The 26,323-nt window shown below is 35.4% G+C and overlaps 1 protein-coding gene across 1 annotated transcript in view; it reads left to right on the top strand.

The window, feature by feature from the left end:
* PCDH17 (protocadherin 17) overlaps positions 1-24,962 on the top strand; it is a 94,224-nt gene extending 69,262 nt beyond the window's left edge. Inside the window, exon 4 of the mRNA XM_080798217.1 lies at positions 23,671-24,962. Coding sequence (XP_080654343.1) covers positions 23,671-24,353 — 683 coding nt within the window. The 3' untranslated portion in view covers positions 24,354-24,962. The remainder of the gene's footprint in view (positions 1-23,670) is intronic.
* Positions 24,963-26,323: the final 1,361 nt, after the last annotated feature.

The raw sequence follows: 26,323 nt of genomic DNA, 5'->3' as shown, positions 1-26,323 counted from the left end.
GTTTATGGCTTTTTCACCACCACTGTGTACATTAATACCACCCCCAAAAGAATATGTGTATTACTCCTTATATGCTTGAATTTGGGCTGAGAAGTATTATATTGAGCATATTAAAAACAAAAGCGACAACAGGAATGGTATGTTTTGCTCTGTAATGCTCAAACGTTGAGTCCCAAGATGAGTGGCTTTCACTTCAGCAGACTCCACATTCACACTGAGTTTATGTGCAAATTTTACTGTACTTTCTTTGACGTGCCAGCACTACCCTGCCATTATAACTTAATGGCAGCCTTCACTGAGTGGTTTCTGTGAACTCTTCTAAGTGCTTGGCATGCATGTGCGTGTTTCCTCCTCACAAGGGCCCAATGAGGATATCCCCATTTTGCAGATGAGGAAGGGAAAGAATGTAGAAGTTCAGAACAAAGGCGGTAAGACATTAGATCCAGCTATGGGGTCTGCCAAATTCAATCTGAGCCCTTCCTCCTTATTCTAACTGCCAAGTATTATTTATAGCTGAGAATGCAGTTTTAAAGATCGAAATTTTCAACTCCCCACCCAGAGCAGAGAGCTAGAGTCAGAGCTGGTAGGACTCTGATAGCCTGCATTGTGCTCTCCGGGTAGTGAAAGAGCTCAGCAGTGTCACATGCAGCTGCATGTAGCAAGACAGGCAGTGCCTGATTTATAAATGACCCACATACACAGAAGCACACTCTCCCTTCCTCATTGTCTTTGCCACATTCTGAACCCCTGCTGCTGACTGTGCCTTCAAAAAGTGGGAAAAGGAAATAGCTATTAGAAGCAGGCACAGCCAGGGATGCTGGCAGGCTCCCATGCGACACTGGCCTTTCTGTCTCTCTGTGAAAGTGTGTATGCATCTGTGTGAATGCAGGTGCACATGTGCATTGGTGTGCTCCTCCCTGGCCGTGTTTTTAGGTCCCCAGTTTACTTTGATCAATTTCCACATATGAGACAGTTAACTAGTTTTGTAAATGTTACTATTTTTGTAAAGACATGGACTCCTTGGCCAAGAAATTCATTAAAAAGGTCATAAAAGGTGCTTTATTTTTTCTCTAAATTTTGAGATTTGGGGGTTTATTAAGTCACATGAATTTGGATACATTTAATTGGGTCGCTTTCATGTTTGTATGTGCAACCTGTACCAGATATGCACTGTGTGGCAGGAAAGAGAATTTTCTTGAGGGAGGAAAAATCTTTAGGTAATTCGGGAGCATAGCAAACTTATTGAGGGAGTAAATAAACCCGGTGGGATATTTCTCGATTGGGAACACAAGGGAAGTCTAATAAATTGAAGGGTGGGAGAAAGTGTGTTCAATGGAGGGAAAATACAGAAGAGAGAACAAAGGAGATTGGAAGAAAACAAACTCTTACTCATATATCCTCCTAGAATCACTCCAGTGTCTGGGATGGAGGGAACGAGCTCTGTTCCTCCTCCACTTCCTATTATGTTTTATTGTTCCTTGTTCCTAGGACTTCAAATTAAAGACAGAATTAGTATTCTTAGTACTATAGTCAGCCACCCTACAAGTTAAGCAGGTTTTTGTAAACTAAACTAAGAATCTATTTCACTATGGCTTTTTTGTGTATTAAATAATTTTGAATTCCAAAGTCAGAAGAAGGAATAAACTCTCAGAATAGAACTCATTTGTACCTGTGGCATATATCTAAGCTCAGTAATTTTGCTTGCACTGTCCTCTAGTGATGTTTGCTTTCTGTCGTAAGAAGAATGTTGACTTGCCTTTTTTTTTACTGTCTTTGTTGTTGTTGAAGTAAGGAAGTTCATAGAGAATTTTCCGGTAAGATTTTCTTCTGACTTAGTTGGATGTTTTAATATTCTTAGATACCTGTCCTCTGACTTCAAGACTAAAATGACTGAGAATTCAGCTACATAGGTTTGAAATCCCTGAAATTTGATCATAATCCAGCCTGTACCTCTTAGTGTACCATTTTGTTTTGACATCAAACTAACATGGATTAAATGATTTCCTCCTCTCTGTAGCCATCGTCAAAGATGATGATTACATGGCCTATTATGCCTTCATGGCTTTTGGTAAGCATTACAGATTATAAAATCTGCTCACTAAAGCAGTCTAATAGTCAGCTGAACTTTTGTAGAAAACCCAAAGTGTATCAAGTATTGTTTCCTTTTGATTATAGTTCTGATAGTATAAATCAGTTTTTAAAATTTAATTTTGCATTCTTTTTCTAGGTCGTCATGATGATTGAGATCCAAATAGCAAGGAAAAATTAATTTAATAGCTCTTTGCTATTGTAAAGCCCAGCTCAGTGACTCAAATCCCTACCAAGAATCCACAGAAAGCTAAGATACAGGGATGGTACTTAGAAGACATTATTTGAAAAAAAGTAGCATTGTGTAGTTTGCTATGCTGCAACAAAGCATGCATTGATTTTTCATTTAAAGAAACTGAAATAACATGGCAGAAATATTCTACTGTGAACAGTATAACAAAACAATATGAGATAAATGTCTTGCATTTATGTGTAAGATACTAATGTCAATTTTTACACACTGTTAGATTCAATCACTTTGAGAGATATATAACCTGGGTTGACGCTTAGGCTTTGCATTTGCAAAGGGCACGTGAATACTCAGTAACTGATACATACAAAGATATAACATATTATATACGTTGAATATATATACACACACATATTTTCATTTTTGGGTATTTCCAAATAGACCAGTTATGCGATTTGGTTCCATTTCTTTGTAGAGCTGTTTGATATTTAGTTATTTAGTCTTTTCCCCTCCCACAGCATTTGTTTCCTTTTGTGAAGTAGAGTGCTGCTATAGACTGAAGGTGTGTGTCCTTCCTAAGTTCATATGCTGAAACCTAATCTTCAGTATGATGCTTTGGGGAAAAGATTAGGTCATAAGGGAGAAGCCCTCAAGAATGGGATTCATAACCTATAAAAGAGGCCCCCTTCCACCATGAGGACAGAGAGAAAAGACAGCTTTCCACTAACCGAGAGCTTTCCACTAAGCCCTCCAAACACTGAGTCTGTAGGTGGCTGGGCTTTGGACTTTTTCTTAGCCTCCAGAACTGTGAAAAATCAAATTTCTGTTATTTATAATCACCCAGTCTATGGTAGTTTGTTATAATAGCCCAAAAGGACTACGGTAAGTGTTTACAGAAAAAAAGATGACTTAATATTAATATGCTGGGACATAAAACCCTAAAGAAACACAATGATTTTATGTGTATATACTAAACTAACTTAAAAAGAAATGCTTTTGCTAATAATCCATATAACTTTTGCTAATGTACAGTATATTTTGGTGAAATGTAGTATCATATATTTTTTTAAGATTTTATTTATTTATTTGGCAAAGAGAGAGTATAAGCAGGGGCGAGAAGCAGAGGGAGAAGCAGACTCCCCACTAAGCAGGGAGCCCGATGTGGGGCTTTATCTCAGCACCCTGAGATGATGACCTGAGCAGAAGGCAGATGCTTAACTGAGCCACCCAGGCTCATATTTCTTAAGGGAAATATATTTCTGCCTTATTTTTTCCACTTAAGTGAAAAATCAAATCAAATGCTGTCCATACAAGCATAAAAAGTGACTATTTTAATGTTTATTCACTCATTTCCAAAAAAATGGAAAAATTTATTAATATATGCCTTCAGATAATGGCTAAGTCAGTTTCTGACTAAAAATATACATGTATTTGAAGCCATATTTAATATATGAAAATATGTTTTTCTCCTTATAAGATACTTTTTTGTTAATCCAAATACATACCTACAGTCACATTTTGTTTAAGAGCCTACTAGGATGCGTGGAAATTTTAAGTGAAGTTTCCATACACATGGTACTGAAAACGTGATTAGAATACAGAAAAATCAAAAGTAATAGAAACTAAAGAGAGAAAGAAGTCTTAGCAATCTTAGAAAAGAAGCACAGAGAGCTATTAATTTGCAGGCATTTTAAAGAAAATACTCTATTTGAAAACTTCATGGGATTTGGATAATCTTATACGTACACATACACACAGATATATTTTTCCTGGGTGATTTCAGTTAAGCCTTATACTCAGCAGCGTCAATTTTACTAGCACATGGACCCATCTCTTATGCCAAATTTAATTTATTTATGAACCATAATATAGAAGACAACATTTTAATTCATTCATATCAATCTTGTTTTACTTTTCTGGAATCTACTTTTTAATTTGCCCCATTGTCATTCTCTATAGCAATTTTTTGCCATCTGGGCATTTTATATTTTGAAGGTTGTTTGTTTTCATTTTTGTTTTGTTTTGTTTTGTTTTTTGATAATCTGTATTAGTTTCCTAGGGCTGCTGTAACAAAATACTGCTAATTGGATGGCTTAAAAAACCAGAAACTTATTTTCTCACAGTTCTAGAGAATAGAAGTTCAAAATTAAAGTATTAGCAGAGCTACACTCTCTCACAGCTCTAGACAAGGATTCTTCTCTGCCTGTCCCTAGCTTTTGGTGATTGCCAGCACTTGTAGACAAATCACTCCCATGACTGCTTCCATGCTCCTATGGTGTTCTCCTTGTATGACTGTCTCAATGTCTCTTGTTTCTCTTCTTAAAAGGAGGGCAGTCATAGGATTTAGACCCACCCTAATATTAACTTAACTGACTTCATCTTGTGTAATTATGTCTGTAAAAACCCTATTTCTAAATGAGGTCACATTCTGATTTTCTAGGTGGACATGGATTTTGGAGGAGCAGTATTCAGCCCAGTCTACCTTCTTTTTTTTTTTTTTTTTCCTCTTTAAGATTTTGTTTATTTGACAGACAGAGATCACAAGTAGGCAGAGAGGCAGGCAGAGAGAGGAGGAAGCAAGCTCCCTGCTGAGCAGAGAGCCCGATGCGGGGCTCGATCCCAGGACCCTGGGATCATGACCTGAGCCGAAGGCAGAGGCTTTAGCCCACTGAGCCACCCAGGTGCCCCCAGTCTACCCTCTTGACCTTGATATTCACTTCTGCCCCATTTACAAAATCCATCAACCCCCTCCCAATATCATTCAAACATCTTAACTCTTTCTAGCATAACTCTAAGTCCCATATCTTATCTAAATATCAACTAAAAGAGTCTAACATCTCAACATCTAAATCAGGTGTAGGTGAGACTCCGGGTGCGGTCCCTCATGAGCAACATTCCTCTTCTTTCACAGACCTATCAAACTGGAAAATAAATTACTTGTTTCCAAAACACAATGGTGGAACAAGCATTGAGTAGACATTCTCTTTCTAAATGGGAGAAAATGGAAGGAATAAAGGGGTTACTAATCTAAAAGAAGTTGGCAATATAGAAAGGCAAATTCTATTAGATTTCAAGGCCTGAGAGTCATTCTCTGTGTTCTGGTGCTCGATGCTGTAAGTCCTCTTGACCCTCTGGGACAGTAAGCCACTCTTCCTGGTCCCGTATCTGTGGCTGTACTTTAGCATAATTTTTCCTTCATTTTGTCTCATCTCTGTCCTTTTCAGTCCACATTAGCAGTGTTACATAAAATTCTCAATGACTATTTGTCTTCTGTGGAGGTTGAAGGGATCCACACCATTAGACAAGCATGTTCTCCACAGATCTTTCCTCAGTGACTTTATCACTAATCCTGACTTCTCTTATGATGATGGTTGATTGGATCCATAAATCACACCTTAATCTCTATAGCAAACGGCTGTCTAGCCACACCCTTGCCCTTGTTTCCTGAGCACATTATCTGGGTAGGCAAAGAATTTTCCAAATCAGGTGTTGGTTCCTTTTTGCTTGAAAGTTCGTTCCTTAATTGATCTCTTTGTTCTCACATTTCCTATAGCCAGAAAGGAGAAATCAGGCCTCATCTACTACACTTTGCTCAGAAAGCTCTTTAGCTAAATACACAAATTCATCAGTTATAATTTCTCCTTTTCAAACAGCATTTTGTCCAGGTTTGCTGCCACTTTATAACAAGGATTGCTTTCTACTATCCAATAACATTTCCAACTGAGACCTTATGAGAAACACATTTAACATTCATATTTCTATGTACTTTCTGTTCTTAATGGTAAAGCCACATGTTATCCTCAAAGATGATAGAAACTTTCTCTCTAGCTGTTCTCACTTCTGACTGAGCTCTGAGCAGGATCATTAAGTTTTTCCCAATAAGTTATTTCCCAGTAAGTCTATATTTTTTCCAATAGTCTCCTCAAGACAATCTAGGCTTCTAAAAATCATGCATCTCAAAACTCTTCTAGCTTATTACCATTACCCACTTCCACATTTTTCGGTTTTTGTTCCAACAACACATCACTTCCAGATACCAAAATCAGTACTGGAGGGCTGCCATAACAAAATAATGTACTGGGTGACTTAAAATAACAGAAATTTATTCTCTCCCAGTTCTGGAGGTCAGAAGTCCAAAATCGGGGTATCATCAGGGGGTCTCTAATGACTCTAGAGGAGGGTTCTCCCTTGCCCCTAGCTACTTCTGGTGGTTGTGGCAATGCCAGGCTTAATACTCTAATCTCTCCTATCTTCACATGACATTTTCTCTGTATGACTGTCTCTGTGTCTCAGTTTTCTTTTAAGAACATCATACTTTGGATTAGGGCCCACTCTAATCCAGTATGACTTCATTTTAAGTAATTACATTTGCAAGGACCCTCTTTCCAAATAAGGTCATATTCTAATGTTCCTGGTGGACATGACTGCTGGGGGACAATATCCAACCCTATACTCTCTAATTTCAATGAAATATGTTTTTCTGAACAAAAGAGTTCTATACTTATATGATTCTTGTTATATTATTTTAAAAATAAATGCTATACCTTGAACATATCTAAAATATGTTAGATATTGATTACTGTGTTTGAATTATTATCAAGTGAATGTAAAGTGCCTTTTGCATAGCAAAATGGTCAATGGATAGAAAAAAAAAAGTCCAATTTATGGTAGGATTTAAAACTTAAGAGAATTGTGTCAAATGCAAAAAAGGCAAATGAGTCTGGTAACAAAATAAGAAAAAATGAGGGTTGTAGACTATAAACTTTTCCTCATATGTCTTTGGTAAGAACTAGGTTATCGCTTCAGAATTTTAAATTGAACATAGTAAGAAGGTGGCTTACAGATTAATTATATTTTTCTGTAAACCAATATTCTGTATATTCTGTATTTTCTTTTCTGTGTTAAATAGCACGATAGGCATCATTTAAACATGTGCATGAGGGAAACTTATTTTCAGGTGTTTCCATCTGCTTTGGGAATATACTTTAAGAATGGAAGAGAAACATACACAAATTAAACACAAAGCCAGGGGAGAAAAGAAAAAAATGAAAGAAAACATCTGCAGGGCAACAGTGTGGAAAAATGTTTGAGCTGCGTGTTATTAACTACTCAACCTGTTTTACATTGGAATCCTGCATAATTACATTCCAGGGGAGGGGCAAACAACAGATGTTGAATAAAGGTTGAAAATAAGAAAATGAAACTATTTAAAAAATAAAGCTACTTTGCTCACCAACAGGCTTTTCTTTTTTTCTTTTTCTTTTTTTTTGTTTTTTGTTTTTTTTGGGCAGGACTTTTAGATGGCAATCAATTTCATATATTCACTGTGCATTTAGATGCAAACAAAGTGTTCTCTTTTTTTTTTTGCCTAAGAAACTGATAAATTATACATCCATATATGCCTAAGTTAGAGGTTCTTAAAAAGCAAAACAAAAACAAAATGCAGCATTTCTTTGAATTTTATAAAAATAGCATTTATATGTTGGGTAAAAAAAGAAAAGAGTTGAGATTGTTACAGAAATATATGTATTCCTCATTACTGAAGTCAATATGCTTTTAAAAATTGAGGGTTTCTAAGTGACTGAATAAAGAGCTAAGTTTCAAATAGGCTGTTGTTTCAAGTTCCAGATAATACACATCAAAATTTCACTAGCAGTGAACATTTTTATTAAAGCCTTATTCTCTAGAGATATTAAAGAACAGACAGTCTGCAACTGATTTGGTGGCCTGCTTCTTTACATCTTCTAGCCAGTACTACAGAAAAGTTTTCATTTTGTGTAGGATAAGTAAGTCCATCATCACAAGCATATTTTTCCCATTGACCTAGGCGTTCATATAGTTACTTTGCATTGTTTCTCTCTCATCTAAATGGAAATACTCTCCTGAAGTAATTTACTTCCAATAACACTAAGTTTTACATATCTGGGGAAATACCAGTGACCATATCTTTTAGGGATTGATCAGTTGAACAGATTTTAATATAAAAATTGCAATCAATAGAGAAGGATTCGTGATTCAATTGGCCCTTTTTTCCCACTTGGTTTTTCTATTTGTTAACTAAAAATATTTTATTTTTCAAGCATTCCCGACTTTGCTTTCCTTTGCTATCCTCACCCTACACACCATCACAACTAGACTTCAGTCTGTTGATCTGCTTCCTCCAGGTGAGCAATTTCTTCATCTGCTAGCTTTCTGCTCTGTGATCCGAATTTTACTTGTTAGATGATGGCACTCGTAAGACTATACACACATAAATGCAGAACTTATAGACTTTATTTCTTTAAAGAAAAGTAACATAGTGAATAAGTAAGTTATTCTATTATCTCTGCATCAGTACTATTAGTATTTCAGGAAAAGCTGTGTAACATTAAGGATTGAAAAGAGAATCTAACTGTTCATCTATATCAAGGTTTTTCACGTTTCACGTTTACTGTTCTTCAGTGAGCTTAAGCGCTCCAGTTCTTAATAACTTAATGTAAAAAAAAAAATCACTGCTTATACAAATTTCACTTTGGAGTGAGTGTAGGAAATGCTAGGGAAGAAATTGGTGGACTGGAGAGGGAGCTGGTATAGGAAAGAGGTTTGGTTATTTTCCTTGGATGTTGGTTGTGGATATAGAACAAGCCATGTGACTCTTGTAGCCTGAAGAAGAATCTGTGTTTCACCTGAGAAACTGGGTCCACAAATTCTTCTTTCACTTTGGACAAGCAATTACACTCCATATTAGAAGTGTTATTTTATAGAAATATATCTAAGGCTTCTTTAAACATTACTTTGTAAAATCTGTACACATTACTCTGATACAGAAAACACATTGAAATTTGAAATAACTAGATGGATTAAGTGAAAGACAGAAAGAAGTATCTATCTCAGGTGAAATTTTAGTTCATCACATTATATTTTTCTATGTCTGAAGTGTATATTGTCCAAACCTGACTCATTTGAATGCTTTTGAGAGATTTGATTGGTTTCTGCGCAGTTTAATTTCTACACAAGGGGCACAAGCCAGTGGAGAAAATTATTTTATCAGGATTTTGTGGTGATTGAAAAATATACACGTATGTTATAGCAATCTAACAATTACTGTCATATTTATTTGTGTTGCTTTACCTCATGCCAGAAAAAGAGAACAGGTTGCATTATTTCTGTATGGAAATGAATGGAAATGGAGAGAAAATACAAGTAAAGTCCTTAAACAGATGGTGTCACAGTGAGGGGAGTTTTACTTATTTCTGATTTGGGGGAGTGAGGGGGAAAGTTTGACAACGTGAGTGCATGTGCATATACGTATACTGACACATCTATATAAAGTCATCGCTGTTAGTGATTTCACATTTGTTAAATTAAAATCAGTTGGGAAAGTTTTATTTCTCAATTCTGTAAGAATTAAAATTAAATTTAAGGATAACATTTATACCAAAGAAACATTTTGGCTTTTAGAATGTAAATTTCCTCACATTATTTTATGTGTTCTTAAAAATCTCTTTCTCTTAATCTGACATTGACTCTCTGCTCATGTGCACATACATGCTTCTGGTGCATGTGTAGGTGTGTGCACATAAACACCTGGACACACACTTGGACTTCACCATGACTGTCTACTAATGGGAAACACAGGGTCATCTGGGAGCTAGGGCTGAATATCAGGAAACGCAAAGATTGTTGTAAGGTGGATTAGGCCTTTATTTTTACATCCACTAAATAATTCCAGAAGATTTTTGTCCTTAGGTAAGGCTCTTTCCATTCATTTCCATTTGGTATGGCAATGTGTTTTTTCGTCATGGGTACAAAGGGTGCGTATATAAGGATATGTATGCTTGCCTTTTTAGTTATATTTCTTTATTGATAAAGTTATCTGACATATTACAATTTATCTTATCATTTCAATAATTTTTTTTCACAAAGTATTAAGATAGTGAAGCTCGTGAATATTTTCCATCCACATATATACTACAATAAAACTTCAGTTTTAAACTCAGTTACTGGAGTCCACTAATTATAATCTTTTCCTACTTTTGCACATATATATTTATTTGATTTTTAACATACTAGAATGATTATATGTAATATAATCATTTTGTGTGTGTTATAAAATAATCATACTTTTTTTTGTTTAAACCACTATTATCTCTCAAATATATGGTTCACAAGATACCACCTTTATGTTTATGGATAATAAGTAGATCAATGAGTTATATGCTAGACTGTGAAATTTTAAAATAAATGATTAATCTTACAATGAATCATTTATATCTGGAATTTTATGTAAAATTATGTGCAGATATATATGTTTTTAATAGTAAAAGCATCATTCCCAATAAATAAGAAGTTTTTATTTGCCAAGTACTTCTCACTTAATAGTTTTTCTATTTTGCCATACTTATTACAATGACCTTATTTACCATAATAATTAACTAGGTAATTTTCTTTTGTGATCATGTATGTTTTTATCAATTCAGTGAATAAACACTAAAATACCTCTTTTATTGAAATTTGCCAAGTCAAATAGTTAAATTTTATTCCATTTTTTATTGGACCTTGGATTTTAATACTAATTAATTTTAGATGAAGGAACATACTCATCTGAACCAGTAAAATTAAAATAAGTCACTTAGAAATTTAAGCTTAGGGTGACACTCTCTCAAATTCAAGTTGTTCTCTCTTTTTGTGATCCCAACTCTGTGGCCACTAGCAGGTTTCACATTCTCCAACTGACTCAAGTAATTACACCATTCTAAAGGAATTTTAGGGTCCAGTTAGAAGGTTGCTGTCATTTTCCTAAAGATTGCTGTGAAAGAAAGTGTACAAATTTGACTTGTTCAAATTGAAGTTCATTAATTTTTTTATGCCAGAACTGCCTAAAAAATTTATTTGGACCAGATTATGGAGGGTTTTGAACACCATATTGAGTAGTTCTGATTACAACAGTGCCCCTTATCCACAGTTTCATTTTCCAAGGTTTCCCTCACCTCACTTCTCATCACATAGGTATTTTATCATCTCACATTATCACAAGAAGGATGCATACAACACAAAATATTTTGGGAGACCTCATTTCATATAATTTTTATTACAATATATTGTTATAATTGCATCATATTATTATCAAATATTGTTGTTAACCTCTTAATGTACCTAATTTACAAAATAATTTTTTTAAATAAATTTTATTGAAGGTATGTATGTATAGGAAAAAGACAGTGTATAATATATAGGGTTGGTACTATCCATGTTTTCCGGCATCCACTAGGGGTCTTTGAATGTATCCCTGTAGAAAAGGGAGGACCTCTGTATAACCTTTTTCAGTAATGACCATGGAAATTGTTAGGCAGCTACTCAAAAATAGCTTTGGCAGCACAAAGGATCACTTCTTCTAAGATTGAGCATACATATTTTTAGGGGGAAAAATTCAAATATAGCATGCCTGAAATTAAAAAAGACTGTCTCAACGAATTCTCCTTGTGATGTCAATATGAATTTCCTCTTAGATTGGATTTAGACTACAAGTCTGAAAATAAGCTTTCATATATTTATTACCCTCTTAATATTATCATGGGGAATACACTTCATTTTTATCATCTGTTCTTTGCTCCAGGTATGGTTGATTATCAATTAAATCATAGAAAGTACTTTCCAAGATAAGAAAGCATTTAAAACATCACTGTAGACACCTTTTGATGTTTATACTGCATTATGTATGGATAAGCTTTCATATCCTTTAGAAACACATTTTTATCTTTGCTCTGGTTCAAGGGTTGCATTCTCCAATAGCTTTTTGACTCTGATTTGATTACATAGCAGGGTGACACAGAGGGACATATCTCCTCTCTTTCTATATATGAATTTCCTGACCTCTTTTCCCAATTTCCCCGTTGCTTCAGTGAGCTTTAATGATTACAAAATATTAAAGCTGTTACATAAAAAATGGCTTGTCATGCCAGTAAAATCCATTACAAGAAACACTTCTGTATATTTACTCTAGAACATGGTATTGAGTGTATTGATTTTGCTTAAATTTTCATTCTTAGGGGGGCGCCTGGGTGGCTCAGTGGGTTAAGCTGCTGCCTTCGGCTCAGGTCATGATCTCAGGGTCCTGGGATCGAGCCCCGCATCGGGCTCTCTGCTCAGCAGGGAGCCTGCTTCCTCCTCTCTCTCTGCCTGCCTCTCTGTCTACTTGTGATCTCTCTCTGTCAAATAAATAAATAAAATCTTAAAAAAAAAAAAAATTTTCATTCTTAGGATGACCCAATCATACAGGATAAAAAACATCAGCTTCCAATAAACTTATAGCATACTAAAGGTAATACGAACAGAATGGTTTTAGAGAAGTAATTCCAAGAACAGGCTTTCTTTAAATTGTCAGTTATCTTTCCTTTCCTACTCCTTGTGTGTTTTAAAACCATCTATAATAATAGCAGCAATAATTGTGGCTGTATTAGCACCTTGACGGTGGAAATTGTTTTAGTAAGATCAAGGTCAAATTGTATAGGTTCAAACTATCTGTATTTCATTCTAAAGTTACCTTTGGGACATTATCAATTTTAATAACTCTTTAAGACAAACTTCATCTCACAGAGGCATTTTAGGTGAAAGTATGTGTTTATTGTCATCTGTGAGTGTGCATATAATACATTTCCATAAATTTATTTTGTATTGCTTCTTTCTTTAAAAACATGATGTTTTTAAAAATACTGATCAGAGCGAGGTACCCCTCTGCCCTTTCGGAACCATGTCCATATAATTTAAGGTAACTGAATTGAAACTTTAGATCTATCTATAGAGTAGGGTTCTACAAATTTAACAAAAAGCTTTTGGAGACTAGAATGTCATTGAAAATATAAAAACATAAAAATCTTTCTGGAAAATCTATCTTTTGGGACTCCCAAATCCTATTGGCAGGTGTTGATTACTAAATAATAAGCAAGAGGGGATTAGTTGCATCTGAATTAACTCTATTTTCTGAGAATGTTAAAAATGACACCCGATTCTGTGTACTTGTATCTAGCAATTGAAAACAAACAAGTGCAGGAAATAAGATGAACAATGGGATTTAAACTGGTAAATAGTTATACATCCCAGTAGAAATCAGATAGCAAGTCTGAGAGAAAAACGCTAATAAGACTATCTTGCTCGCTTCTTGCAAAGAGTTCGGCTTAATAGGCATGTTTTCATTGACCTTCCTTACAGGATTACCACTTTGCTGGGAAGATGACTTGAATTTTAGATGTATTCATCCATGTCATCAAAAATGGTGTCATTATCTGAGATGGGGTTAGCTAACACAGGCAATAAAAGCATAAGAAAACATCCTCTTTAAAGATGAAGAATAGTAGCATATTTAAATAGTATTGGGCCTGAAATTCAGAGTATTTTTTTAAGTTGCTATAATTTTAAATTTGTCCTTGTAAACCAAACAGCTTTCTCTATGCATACCAGAGCATAAGTTTATCACTGCATATAAATCAGGTTCTTTTGGAAGCTGAATTAACCCTTTCAAGACTCTAACATCATAAGGACTTATTAATTAATTCATATGTGATGATAGCTATCAGATAAAGAATGAGAGAGAGTCACAGCTGACTTAAACTATAAGAGAGAAACTGGCACATTTGACACAATGCAGTAGAATCAAAAAAGGACAAAAGGAGAAACGTGGGAGTGAAGAAAGAACCCTATAGATGCTGAGGCTTAGGTTTTTAGGGCACTCACTGTTTTCCGTAATTTAAAAGTATAAAGAGGTGATTATTTAAATATAGACTTTAATTTCAATAAAGGTGTCGCTGATTTTAAAAAGTCCCCAAGGGGAAAATATTCTGACCTCTGTGCTTCAGTGGATGTATTCCAGGCAGATGCTTATCTTATTAAAAATTATAATAAATAAATAATAAATATAGAACTTTATAAGTTCTCAAGAGTAAGTAGAGAACTTTGAATTTTTATTAAGTGTGGTACTTTACAGACAGATGAGATGTGACTTTATTATTATTATTATTTTTTTAAGTAAACTCTAGGCCCAAAGTGGAACTTGAACTCATGATGCTGTGATCAAGAGTCACATGCTCTACCAACTGAGCCAGTCAGGTGCCCCAGAGCTGATGTGACTTTAAATCCTATATATCTCATAGCAAAAGAGAGCCACTATGTATAACTTTGTTTACATCCTGGGAGCCTTGTGAAAGTCCACATCACAGCTTCATAAGTGAAAGGGTTTTTTATTGCTTGGTTTGGTTTTGGGGTTTGGTTTCAAGTTTTTATTTACAAGTCTATTTTCAGTGGTTTTGAAATATGTAATTTGTAAGGAGTGGTCTTGTTTATTATAGATTATCAATAGTATTTGGTATCTTTTTAATGTAGTCTTCCTTTACATCAATGACAGCATTCAGGTGTGAATAATGAGTGTATTCTGTGTGCTCGAGGAATGGAGCATGAAGGAAAATACCATGGTATCAGTATCTTGATCCTCAAGGGGTATAAGGATCTCATTGAGGCAGACAGATTAAAAGAGAAAAAGAATAAGAATTAGGGAGCTAATGCTAGAATACATAGTCCCGTGAGAAAATGGTGGCATTATCTTCATCCAAAATAGAAATACTTATTTTGGACAATGTTTTCAGGAATTTCCTGTAGTAATTTATTCTTCATGATATCCAGAATCAACTTTGAAAAGCTTCTGAGGTTCAACATCTATCTTATTTGCGGCTCCTCTCCTTGTAGGAGTATTTATTACCTCTTTCCTAGTTACAAAAGGATCTTCTTTCTTCCAAATCTTTCCTCTTCTGGCCTTCTCAAAGAATCATTTAATCTTTCAGATATGTGATTATATGCAATTTTATGGTTTGTTAATAATAAGAGCAAATTAGAGGAAGAGTGAAGAGAGATAAATAGATGTAGGAAGAAGACATTTTTCTAATGCAGAATTAGAAAATACAAGATTTACATAGTTAATAGAAAATGACAGTTGAATCAACATACATTAAGACTTTCTTTAGTTTAGGAGGAGTAGGATGAGATGTGAGCACAATGGGGTCACAGTGAGGTCAGAATGACTATGCCAGTGATTAATGTCATATCCTATTGTGCTCCACCAGAGATATCCTGGTTGGGGCCCAAACTCTAGCTGTCTGTTTACAGAAATAATGCTGATTTGAATGCTGTTTGCCTTGTGGCTCATCTTAGTTTTGTATGTTAATAAATGTTGTCTAATACCTTTTCAATCAAGCACCTAAATATTTCAAGAATCTTCTGAGACATATCATACATTGCTCAGATATCTGTAACAGTGGTCCAGGGCCTGCTTCATTACAATTGTTTTTATTCAGAGAGTTTTCATTCTCTTTTAAATCCCAGTGAATTTTCTGTAAATTATTTTTTTATGTTTTGGCATCGCAGCATATGTCCTTTGACTTATAAAACTGGTCTTTTACTACCCTGTGAAATGCACAATCCTGTGTGGGTATTATTTCACTTTCTAATCCCTTCACCTGGACCATCCTTTTCCTGCTCTCCACTATTTATTGAAACCCTGATCATCCTTTGAATTGCCATCAAGCACCACTTCTTGTACAAAGCCTTTCACAATATTATAGTCTACATTTTCCCTATATTTCTGTTGCTTGACACACGTATGACATAATTCAAAATGTAATTGATCATGAATTATTTCCCCTAGATGGTTTTAAACCTATTTTCTAATTTCTAGTCAAAATGCAAATGCCTTAGTGGGGAGATAAAATCTTACAGGCTGGAGAATTTTAGAAGTGGATAGACATAGGTTTATTTACTACAAACCTTTACTTGACACAACCTTATTATTCTACAACATTCTATTCAAGATGCCTTTGCTCAAAAACTTCCAATGCCTGAAGAACAAAGTTGGTGTTTTATTCATTCTTACCTTCTGAATGCTTGAGTGTAACTTCTTTAAACTAACTACTGAGCTGTACATCTAATATTGTCACTGAGTTTGAGCTGCCTTTCCTCTGGTGGCTCATTTGGGTTGTACTGTTTTTCCTTGAGACGCCCTGTCAGAGCCCTTTTCTCAAAACAAAAACAAAAAGCCAAAGTTTGTTTCATTACTGTAATAAGCTTCAGAGCCAGTCCTCCTCAGCATACCAGTTAAGAAAGTGATGGCTCCATTTATCTGTGCCTTCACTTCCAAGCATCTGATGCTGCTCCGGGTGATGGCTGCACCTACAGTATGGGATTGGGGGAAGGGGGCAGCTAGAAATTGAATGTTAACCCCAGAGCAGTATACCAGGGTACATAATTATATTTTTACTATAGATTCCCAATGCATGGTTTGGATTCTCATTTTTTAAATATTCTTCATGTGTGCACATCAAATCTCCTTATATTCTTTTGCTTTCATTCCTTAACATAAGCTTCCATTTAATTTAAGTTTTCTTCATCTCAGAGCATTATCTATGGGTTGTTAATACATATGCCAGAAAATTCACTCTGGTAGACACGTTATTATGTCCAAAGGGTCACAAATACTTAAAACCATCCCTGAAGGCGTGCAGGTGCACTGAATAGTAAGTGCAAATGCTCCAAGTGCTCCAAATACCCAGCTGCAATTGGATGCAGTTGAATATGATATAGGCCAGTGGTCTCTGTGTCTGAATGCAGCCGTGGCAGTACATTGGAAGGCATTGTGCAATGCAGGTGCACGCTAGAGGATTGCTACTTCAAAGATACCACGGTTTGACTATTTGATGGTATTATAATAGCTTCCTCTTCAAAATGTGCTTTCCACCTATCAAAAGCAGACAGAATGGTATTCCACAACTGAGGTAAAATCTGAAAGCCTGATTGGCAGTGGATCAACCTAAAAATATATATACATTTCTCTCAAAGTTTTTTACTATGGGAACTGTGTTTCCAAATTCTGATTCCTTATGGCCAATTATTAAGAAGTAATCTTAAGTTTCTGGAGTTGTATATGTAGTGTTTAATCATTGTATCGCTGCCCATGTAAACAGGCACCTTCAAAAGATGAGCACATCTGCATATTATAACAAGAGACATGGTCTCCCTTATGTTAAAAGGATAAAAGAAACAAAAACATCCTATATGTGTGTGTATTGGCGTATCAGTTATTCAATTAGTAAAACAAGAGGTTCCTGTGCACAAGCAGCATGGGAAATACAATGCAACAGACAAAAGATCACTTAGCTGAAGTAAAGTGGTTGGTTCTCTGATGCCGCATTTTCCCCAACCCTTTCCTTTTTCTTCTGTGCACGAGGGATGCACCAAGCTTATTAAAAATTGTGCTAAAATTAAGCCTGGCAGCCATGTGAACACTAGCACGAAAAAAAAAAAAAAAAGCATGTGATAAAATTGTAATGTGCTCCTTTCTTTCTTATTCTGACACAGGGAAAAAAAAGTTTTGAGACAACTTTCCAACACTGTCTCTAGAAGTAATACTGAAAGTGAAATTTTTACTCCTCTCCTAGTCAGAGCGAAATTAGAAGGTTTATTTTTAACTAATGGGCTAGTAAATGGGACATAGGGACCATAAATGGAAATAATTTGAATGAATATAGATTAAGGTGCAGTTTATATGGAATGATTCACCTTCTCATCATAACAAGTATAAGGAGTTTATAAAATGGTAAAGTAAAGCAAGTGAATAATAATCAACCTCCAAAAAAAGAAAGAATTGTTTATGTTAGAAAAGTGTCAGCTCACAAGATCGTGTGAATTATGTCAACTCACTGCAAGGAAAATTTTATTAGAGATCTGTTGGACTGTATTCGGATGAGATTTCTCTTTAGCATCAATACTTTTATCTGATATGTTCAAATATATTTGGATTAAATTGTAATTTGTCGCAATCATGAGGGAGTGTGTGTACACGTGTGAAACTGAGAGTGTGTGCTGAAGAACAGAAAAAGACAGCAAAAACAAGCTGTTCTTATACCAGTAAAATCTTTCAGTAGAAAACTGGTACCCAGAAACGTCCAGTCGAAGGTCTTGGCTTGTCATTATTTGCTGGTGGGTAATCTGTGATGGGTCCCTAGTTTAGCTTCTGTAGAGTTAATCTCCAAAATACCAGTGCCAGCCATAAATAGAGATGGGTGCCTGCTCTTTGCTTTTCCAGACAGCTAATTAGGTGTTATGAAAGCTTATGCTGGTGAAAGGAGGTAAATTAGAAATAAAAAAGAAAAATGAGAACAAATAAAAAATGGACTTCCATTTATAGAGTTGTCTACTTGGAAACAACTCTAATTTTAAGATGCTGTTAGAAACAGTAGCAACCACCACACTAAGAGAACAAAACTATTCCTATTTAAAGCTGTTTACAAAGCATAAATAAAACCATTTTGTTGACAGTCAAAAAGCAGAGCAAATTCTCTCTCTCTCTCTCAAATGCCCTTACCCCACGGCCACAACATTTTAGAACCTCCTCATTGATGCCCCAACTTGTGGATTTTGGTTTTTGGATTTCTATGACACAGACGTTTATTTCTTCATTATAAAAAATGAAATCAGATGCATATGTGAAGCTCTTAAGCTAGAAACTCTATGCATGTTTTTGTACAAATATGTGGGCTCCGGAGGCAGCAAGCAAGTGAAACTAAGGGGAGGAAATCCTTTTATGTTTTCTAATAGCTCCCTAAGTAGTAACAAATTAGTTGCCAAGTATCTTTCTTTGGGTAGTGTGGTAAAGCACTTTGAAGACAGGGAAAATAAACTTAAATTCTGATTTGTGATAAATTCCTGCCTGACAGTGAGAGAGACTAGAATAAATAGGTAGTTTTACTCTGGACTAAGAAATTTTACGGAGACTGGCTCCTTGACACATTCCCTTTGTAGTGAACACCACTGAGTCATAACGCACAAGGATTGTTTCCCCTGACTTTTCCCAAAATAAACATGTTTAACTAAGGCTCCCTTCATCTTTAGTAGTCTTTGCTGATTTAAACAGTGCTTTGGCTTCAAATTTTAATCTTATGCATAGTACTCTTTGGCACTTCTTACCCGTTGTTGAGATGACTGTGCACCCCTAATGATACGGTGACGTTACCATGTGAAAATCACATGGTAAACATTGAGTTATGGACACCTTTGTGAAAGCTTGCTAAAACCCAATAATGTAAGGGCAAGTAGTTTGATGTCTTACCTAAATATTTTCTTTCCTCACAGAAATGTAACTTCCACAATGACAATTCCTTTGAAGGAGTATTTCGTCACCAAATGATTGCTTGCCTCATATTGCTAAGATTAAGTTATTAAACTGCTTAGTCTAGGTCAAAAAGACAGAGCTTTCCTATATGTCAGCAAATATGCATATGCAGATTTCAGACATCTTTATGTCTAAATCAATTTGAATTACATCGAATTCTAAAATCAGGGGTAGTCAAGTTGTTGATTCAGTCATGGATTTCATACCTACAGTAGGGCAAAGGGAAAGATGAAAATGTCCTTGGAGATTTGAAATAAAAAGATTTATACCTGTATATGTACATTATATGTAATGTTTTATACATAAAATGTGTGTAGATATATGTGTGCATTTTATATGTGTTTATGTTATCTCCTAAACTGTGAATGTAGAACTTTCTTGTGCATTTGATTTATCTGTATTTCTCTTATGACAATTACTGATAGTAAGTTTTCAGGAATTCATTGGTTATACATTTGAGTTTTAAAATTTTGTTTGGACTAGATCCTGTAGAAAGCTCAATTTTTAAAAAAGATTTTATTTATCTGACAGAGAGAAAGAGCATAAATAAGGGGGAGCAGCGGAGGGAGAGGGAAAACAGGCTTTCTGCTGAGCAGGGAGCCAGATGCTGGGCTCCATCTTGGGACCCAGGGATCATGACCTGAACTGAAGGCAGAAGCCAGACTCTCAATCGACTGGCCACCCAGGTGCCTAAAAGCTCATTTTTTACACACATACACACACATATAAACATTTATATATGTGTGTGTGTGTGTGTGTTTGTGTGGTTTATTGGTACAGCTGAATTGCAAGTACTAGAGTCATTTGAGTGACTTTATGTCTTTTGCAAAAATATAATATAAATTAGGATGAAAACTAAAATAATTAAGATGAGTGTGTTTAGATCCCTCTCTTTGAGAGCTTGTGTAATAGATGTGACTATAGGAATATAGAAAATTCTTAATACTAAACAAGTATTTAAATTTATCAGATTGTCACATGATCCTTCAAGGAATCATACCTTTAAAACTGAGACACTGTAAACTTTCCCTATAGGCAGAACTGCCCAGAATCCCAGCTGTTGGCCTTCAGAATAGTTTCCTCTTGTGCAGTATAAGTATGCTTATCTCTCAGTTTCTCATTCGCATACCATTTGGATCATGCTATCTTTTTTTGGCAAAGGGCACATTCTATGAAAAGGGTCATCATGTTATATTGACGAAAGGGCAAAAATGGGCATAAATAATCTCTTTGTAACCCCATATTGGTCCAGAAGAAAAAAAATGTGAATCTTGGATCCATTATGTTTGCCTTGATTTGTCCTATCCAGGGTCTCTGAATTTGTTTTCTGATACAAATGTCCAATCTATGCTAATAGCTGCTGTCTACATAATTTGCTTCTTTTTCATTTCTGTGGCATATAATTCAACATACCTATTCTGAGATCTGTTGTCCCTAAGGCACAGGAAAGAGTTTGACCTTGTAGCTCCAGGTCTGGAGAAAATACTCCACACCATTATTATTGTGATACATATTTAGTTTATTGAGGGGATCTTAAATATATATAATAGAAGATACACACGATAGAAATCCTCCTGCACAACTGCCCCTCCCTCCTTTGTCCCTCCTTTCACTTAGCTTTCCTTCTTCCCTCTTTTTTCTTCTGTATTTCTCATTTTGTTAATGTTTATGTCTGTATAGTCATTCATTATATACTACCTCTGTCCCTTTTTTGTACCTACTTATTCATCTATTTATTTATGTTCCTTCAGAAATAATTTTACTTTCTCATAAATTCTTATTTGACCCTTGGCAGTAATAGTTCACTTTTTGGTCACAGTTTCTGCTGCTTGTGCAAAAGTATCCATTAGATTTTCTTCACTGTCTGGGAACTGCTACCGTCGAAATTACAGTCTAATCAGAAGGTGAACAGCTTATAGTGTGTCATGATCAATACTTAGAATTTGCTCCCTAGGTTGTGACATAAAGGAGTCAAGTAAAAAGCTGTAGATTTTCAGCTGTTAAATGCAAACAATCATTTCATGTTGATGGTTTCAAATTCAAGGTCGATTTATACTTTCATACATCTGCATTATTTTGTCTCTTTCACTCTCTTCTTAAATTCATATTGAATTCATGCAGTGCCAGGCTACCCAAATTGCTGAAATTGAAGGCTAGTCAATATTGGAATATAAAACTATGTTAGCATATTTCAAAAAGAATATGTGGGTTATAAATAATTTTTTTTAAAAGTTGTGACTCTAGAAGACACAGAAGTATTATCAAATGAAACAGATAGTGAAATTTTCTACTGTGTTTTTGGAGGATAAAATTGGTTGAATGAAATGATACATATTTCTTTTCTAACACAGACTGACACAGTTGTAGAGGTTATATTTATGATCCCCATTCAGAATAGGTAAAGAAAACAAATACCTGATGTTAAAATTTTCTGATATCTGTTTGTTTTTTAAATGTCTCCTCGACTTTAAATCCATTCAGGAAGTCTTCCAAGAAAATTTCTATGTCTAGATTTTTCTGCTGCTCTTTATGTCCATCTGCCTAACAATCTTCCAAGGCACAGATAGTATTTGAGTCTCTGGGGTATGAGTTTTTGAGTTCAGTTTGAGACTGCCTTTCACCATTCTTACTTGTAGTGCATAATAAACTGAACATATTTCATTCATTCATCTGTAAATATATTTTTCAAAAACATGACAAAATTAAAAAAGAGGCAAGCTACTTGAAATCATTTTTAACATTTCACAGGTATGAATGACACATGGGATGAAATACCACAGTATTTTTGTTCTGTCAAGACATTATTCTGACTCCTTTCTAAAAAAATTTTATTTCGTAAGAAATTATTTTATTCTAAAACCTTTTGAAATAAATCAAGTTGTGGGGTTTTTTTCCCCCTTTTGGATAAGGAATTATTTATGTGTTTTAAGTATCAACTCAGATTTTATGTATGACTTTACAAAGTAACTGTATAAATTTACCAGTGCTGTTAAATTCAGTGCCTTCTATTTTAAATACCTCTCACGTATTTGGGGGGGGTGGGTGCCCTGCACAGGGCACTGTGAATTTGTAGGGATCCTCTCACATCAATTAAATGGCTATCCCAAGTGTTCCTAAATGTGTAGGGAATTCTATTCCCATCACACAGAGGTGAATTGTAAATATCCTCTCCTGGAAAAAAAAAAAAAGTCCCTGATTTAAAAAGAACCATTAAACATAAAGGGAAACAATCACTTGTAGATGAAAGGGACAAGTGGGAAGATGCAGTTCAAAGTTATAGTTTAAAATATTGGGATGGTGGAATTACGCAGCTGTTGTCATAATGAAGGAATTTTCTTTCATATTTTCTGTTCAGCATCTTTGAAATAGGGATCATTAAAGAATGCTTTATTTAGATTTTCTCTATGCCTATTGGCAAAAGAGAGAAGCAAACATTCTCACAGAAAACATTATCCTTTAAAATAGGAAATCATGAGTTGTCATTCATCTGAACTATATCTGTTGACTAAATCCATTTTCACCTACTTACACCAAAAACAAAAAGCTGGAGTGAAGAAAACTGATTATATGATCTATACCCATATCTAATAAAATAGGAATGTGCACTTTTTTGTCAAGTTTATTCATAACACATTCTGATAGAAAATTCCATTTTCTCCTCTCAGTAGGAAAAGTAGGCTTTTAAAGGAAACCTTTTATTTCATGACTGTCACCAAAATAACAATTACAAGCAAAATAGGGATAAAACACGGGAAAAAAAAAAAAAGCAGCGGCTTAGGACTTGGAAGTACGCGATCTAGTTTTTACCCCATTATTTGATTTGAAAAATTAATCCTGGTAATCCTTTTTGAAGTTCACTGTTTCCAGGATGGGTTATACAGAACAAAGACTAACTGATATCCCCAGGAGATTAGTTTACAGTGATGTTCTATTCTACTGAGAATGATTCTCCAATGGCCACTTTTTACTTCTTCCCAGGCTATGGGAATTCATTAATATCTAGAGAAAAGACTTAAATAAAACCATTGTCTCAACCAGCAGGTTTATGCAACCATCCTGAAATGTTTTAATTATTGTTTTCTTTCCCTTTTTAATTAAGAGACCAGAGGTCAAACAAGCCCACTGAGAGCTGATCACAGCCTCAGTAGAAATTTAAAAGCAACCCTAATGATTGGATTTGCTGTTTTCTTTTTTTGTTTTGCAGAACCAGAAGAGTGTGTTAATTGCACAGATGAATGCCGAGTGCTTGGTCATTCTGACAGGTGTTGGATGCCACAGTTCCCTGCAGCCAATCAGGCTGAAAATGCAGATTACCGCACAAATCTCTTTGTACCCACAGTTGAAGCTAATGTTGAGACTGAGACTTACGAAACTGTGAATCCCACTGGGAAAAAGACTTTTTGTACATTTGGAAAAGACAAGCGAGAGCACACTATTCTCATTGCCAATGTTAAACCTTATTTAAAAGCCAAACGTGCCCTGAGCCCTCTCCTCCAAGAGGTCCCCTCAGCATCAAGCAGCCCAACCAAGGCATGCATCGAGCCTTGCACCTCAACAAAAGGCTCTCTGGATGGTTGTGAAGCAAAACCAGGAGCCCTGGCCGAAGCAAGCGGCCAATACTTGCCCACTGACAGTCAGTACCTGTCACCCAGTAAGCAACCAAGAGACCCTCCGTTCATGGCTTCCGATCAGATGGCAAGGGTCTTTGCAGATGTGCATTCTCGAGCCAGCCGGGATTCCAGTGAGATGGGTGCTGTTCTTGAGCAGCTCGACCACCCGACCAGGGATCTGGGCAGAGAATCGGTGGATGCGGAGGAAGTCGTGAGAGAAATCGATAAGCTTTTGCAGGACTGCCGGGGAAATGACCCTGTGGCTGTGAGAAAGTGAAAAAAAAAAAAAAAAAAAAGCATTGGCATTTTCTTGTCTCTCCTGTTGATTTAAAAATGATCCCTCCTGGTGACAACCCGTTTTACAGGGATGAAGAAAGACCAATGCTGCTTTAAGGCTTTTAGTGAACATCTGAAGTGCCCACAAGTATGTTCTTTTCACTGCTGTTTCTTTTTCAGAGATAACAATGGTTTTGTTTTGACCAAACTTATATTAGGACAGAATTAACGATGCTGAAAGAGAAAAGAAAAAAGAGAGAAGAGAAAAGACAGAAGAAAAAGGAGGATGAGGAAGCGAGTTACCTTTTGACAATCTGTTAGGAAGGTATGCAGTGTGAGAATTGAAGTATTTCTGATCACTCTTAAGACTGTCCTCCGTGATTTATGCTGACTTAACTGTTTACCTATAAACTCCATACAAAGCAGGGTCATAATTTGTGATCTGTGGTAGATTTCTAGCAGTCACCACAGGCTTCTACTTAAAGTCCCGAAAAGACCTTGCAGTAGTCCAAGCTACACCAAACATTAACACATATTTGTGGTAAACATTTCTGTATAAAGTTACCTGCCACACATACAAACACAAAGAACATTCCATATCATTAGTCGGAAAAAAAAAAAAAAAAAAACCAACAAAAAAAAAAAAACCTTGGTCATTTGTAAGACACTTCATGTCGTATAAAAGTTAAATGTAAAAAGATATAGTCCATTTGTCCTGCACACACATAGACTAATTCACTTCATTAATGGAGAAGAAATTTTAAAAGGTTTAAAATGCCTCTTCAGCGTTTTAGTGTCCAACAAACATATAAATAATGATGGATATGTTTTAAATTTGACCTGAAAAATAGTTACCATTGAATGATAATATGCAGAGGAAATTAACATGATTAATACATTTTTTTCATTTGTGGACACTAAAATAGCTCAGGAAAGTGAAACTGTCTTAGGCATACACCAATCACATGACCATTTAAATGTGCAAATGTAAGAAGATTCAATGTGTTTACATCAAATGACATATTTTTATTGATTTATTGCAGATTCAGTGCATATGAGCCAAATTGTTGAGTGTATAAGAGCTATATTGTGTATTTTATTAAATTAATATATAGTTGTGTTGCAAAAATATTTGGGCTTATATTGTAAATGGCAAGTGTTGCCTCGGTAGCTGTCGAACTCTATGAGTTTTGTTTTTTCCTGCTTCCTTTTCCCCATGGAGTGTGGGAAGCAGTGCCTCAGAGCAGAGTCTCTTGTTTAATGTATAGTCTACCAAGTACTACAGTACATAATCTGTTCAAAATGTGTTTGAGTGAGCCAATGGAGCTAACTGAAAGGTCAAAAAAGACATCCGTCAGTCATGGTTATGTGCAAGTCCTTGTAGAAGCTTTTATTAAAGTCATGCTAAATCACAAGAGTTACATTTGTACCGATACCTGAAACTTGTTCACGTTTTTTCAATAACATCCAGCTTCTGCCTATGTAGATATCATAACATTGATTGGTTTCTCAAAAGTATCTTAAGTGGTTCAAGATGTGTGTTCCCATTATATTTCAAAACCATGAGAAATGCTTTAATGCATGTGTGGTACCAACACTGGTTCCTTGCATTGTGTAGTGTGTTTCAAGAGGTCTGGGTCTTAACAAAATGTTTTTCCTTTTTCTCAATACTCTTCTGCCTCTTTTTATTGGTGTCCTTTGAGAACAATACACCTTCTCTTCCTTCATCCGGTTCCACCTTTTCTTGTGACATTTAGCAAGTTTCAAACTTACTTCCATATGAGGCTAGGAAACCTCAAATTTCAGGAATTGGGAAAAACAAAATTAGCACTTGCAGAAGTAGCAGCAGATGGGAAAATGCCTTGATTGACATTTTCCTTCAGCGTTTAAAATTTTTGGCATTTTACAGCTTCATGACAAACAGTTTCCAGCCCATACCTTAGAAAATGTGGTGCTGAGTTAAATAAAGGC

The sequence above is a fragment of the Martes martes genome (genome assembly GCF_963455335.1).
Source record: "Martes martes genome assembly, chromosome: 3".
Taxonomy (NCBI): Eukaryota; Metazoa; Chordata; class Mammalia; order Carnivora; family Mustelidae; genus Martes; species Martes martes.
Note: the sequence above shows the minus strand (reverse complement) of the source record. Positions and strands in the feature narration are given on the sequence as shown.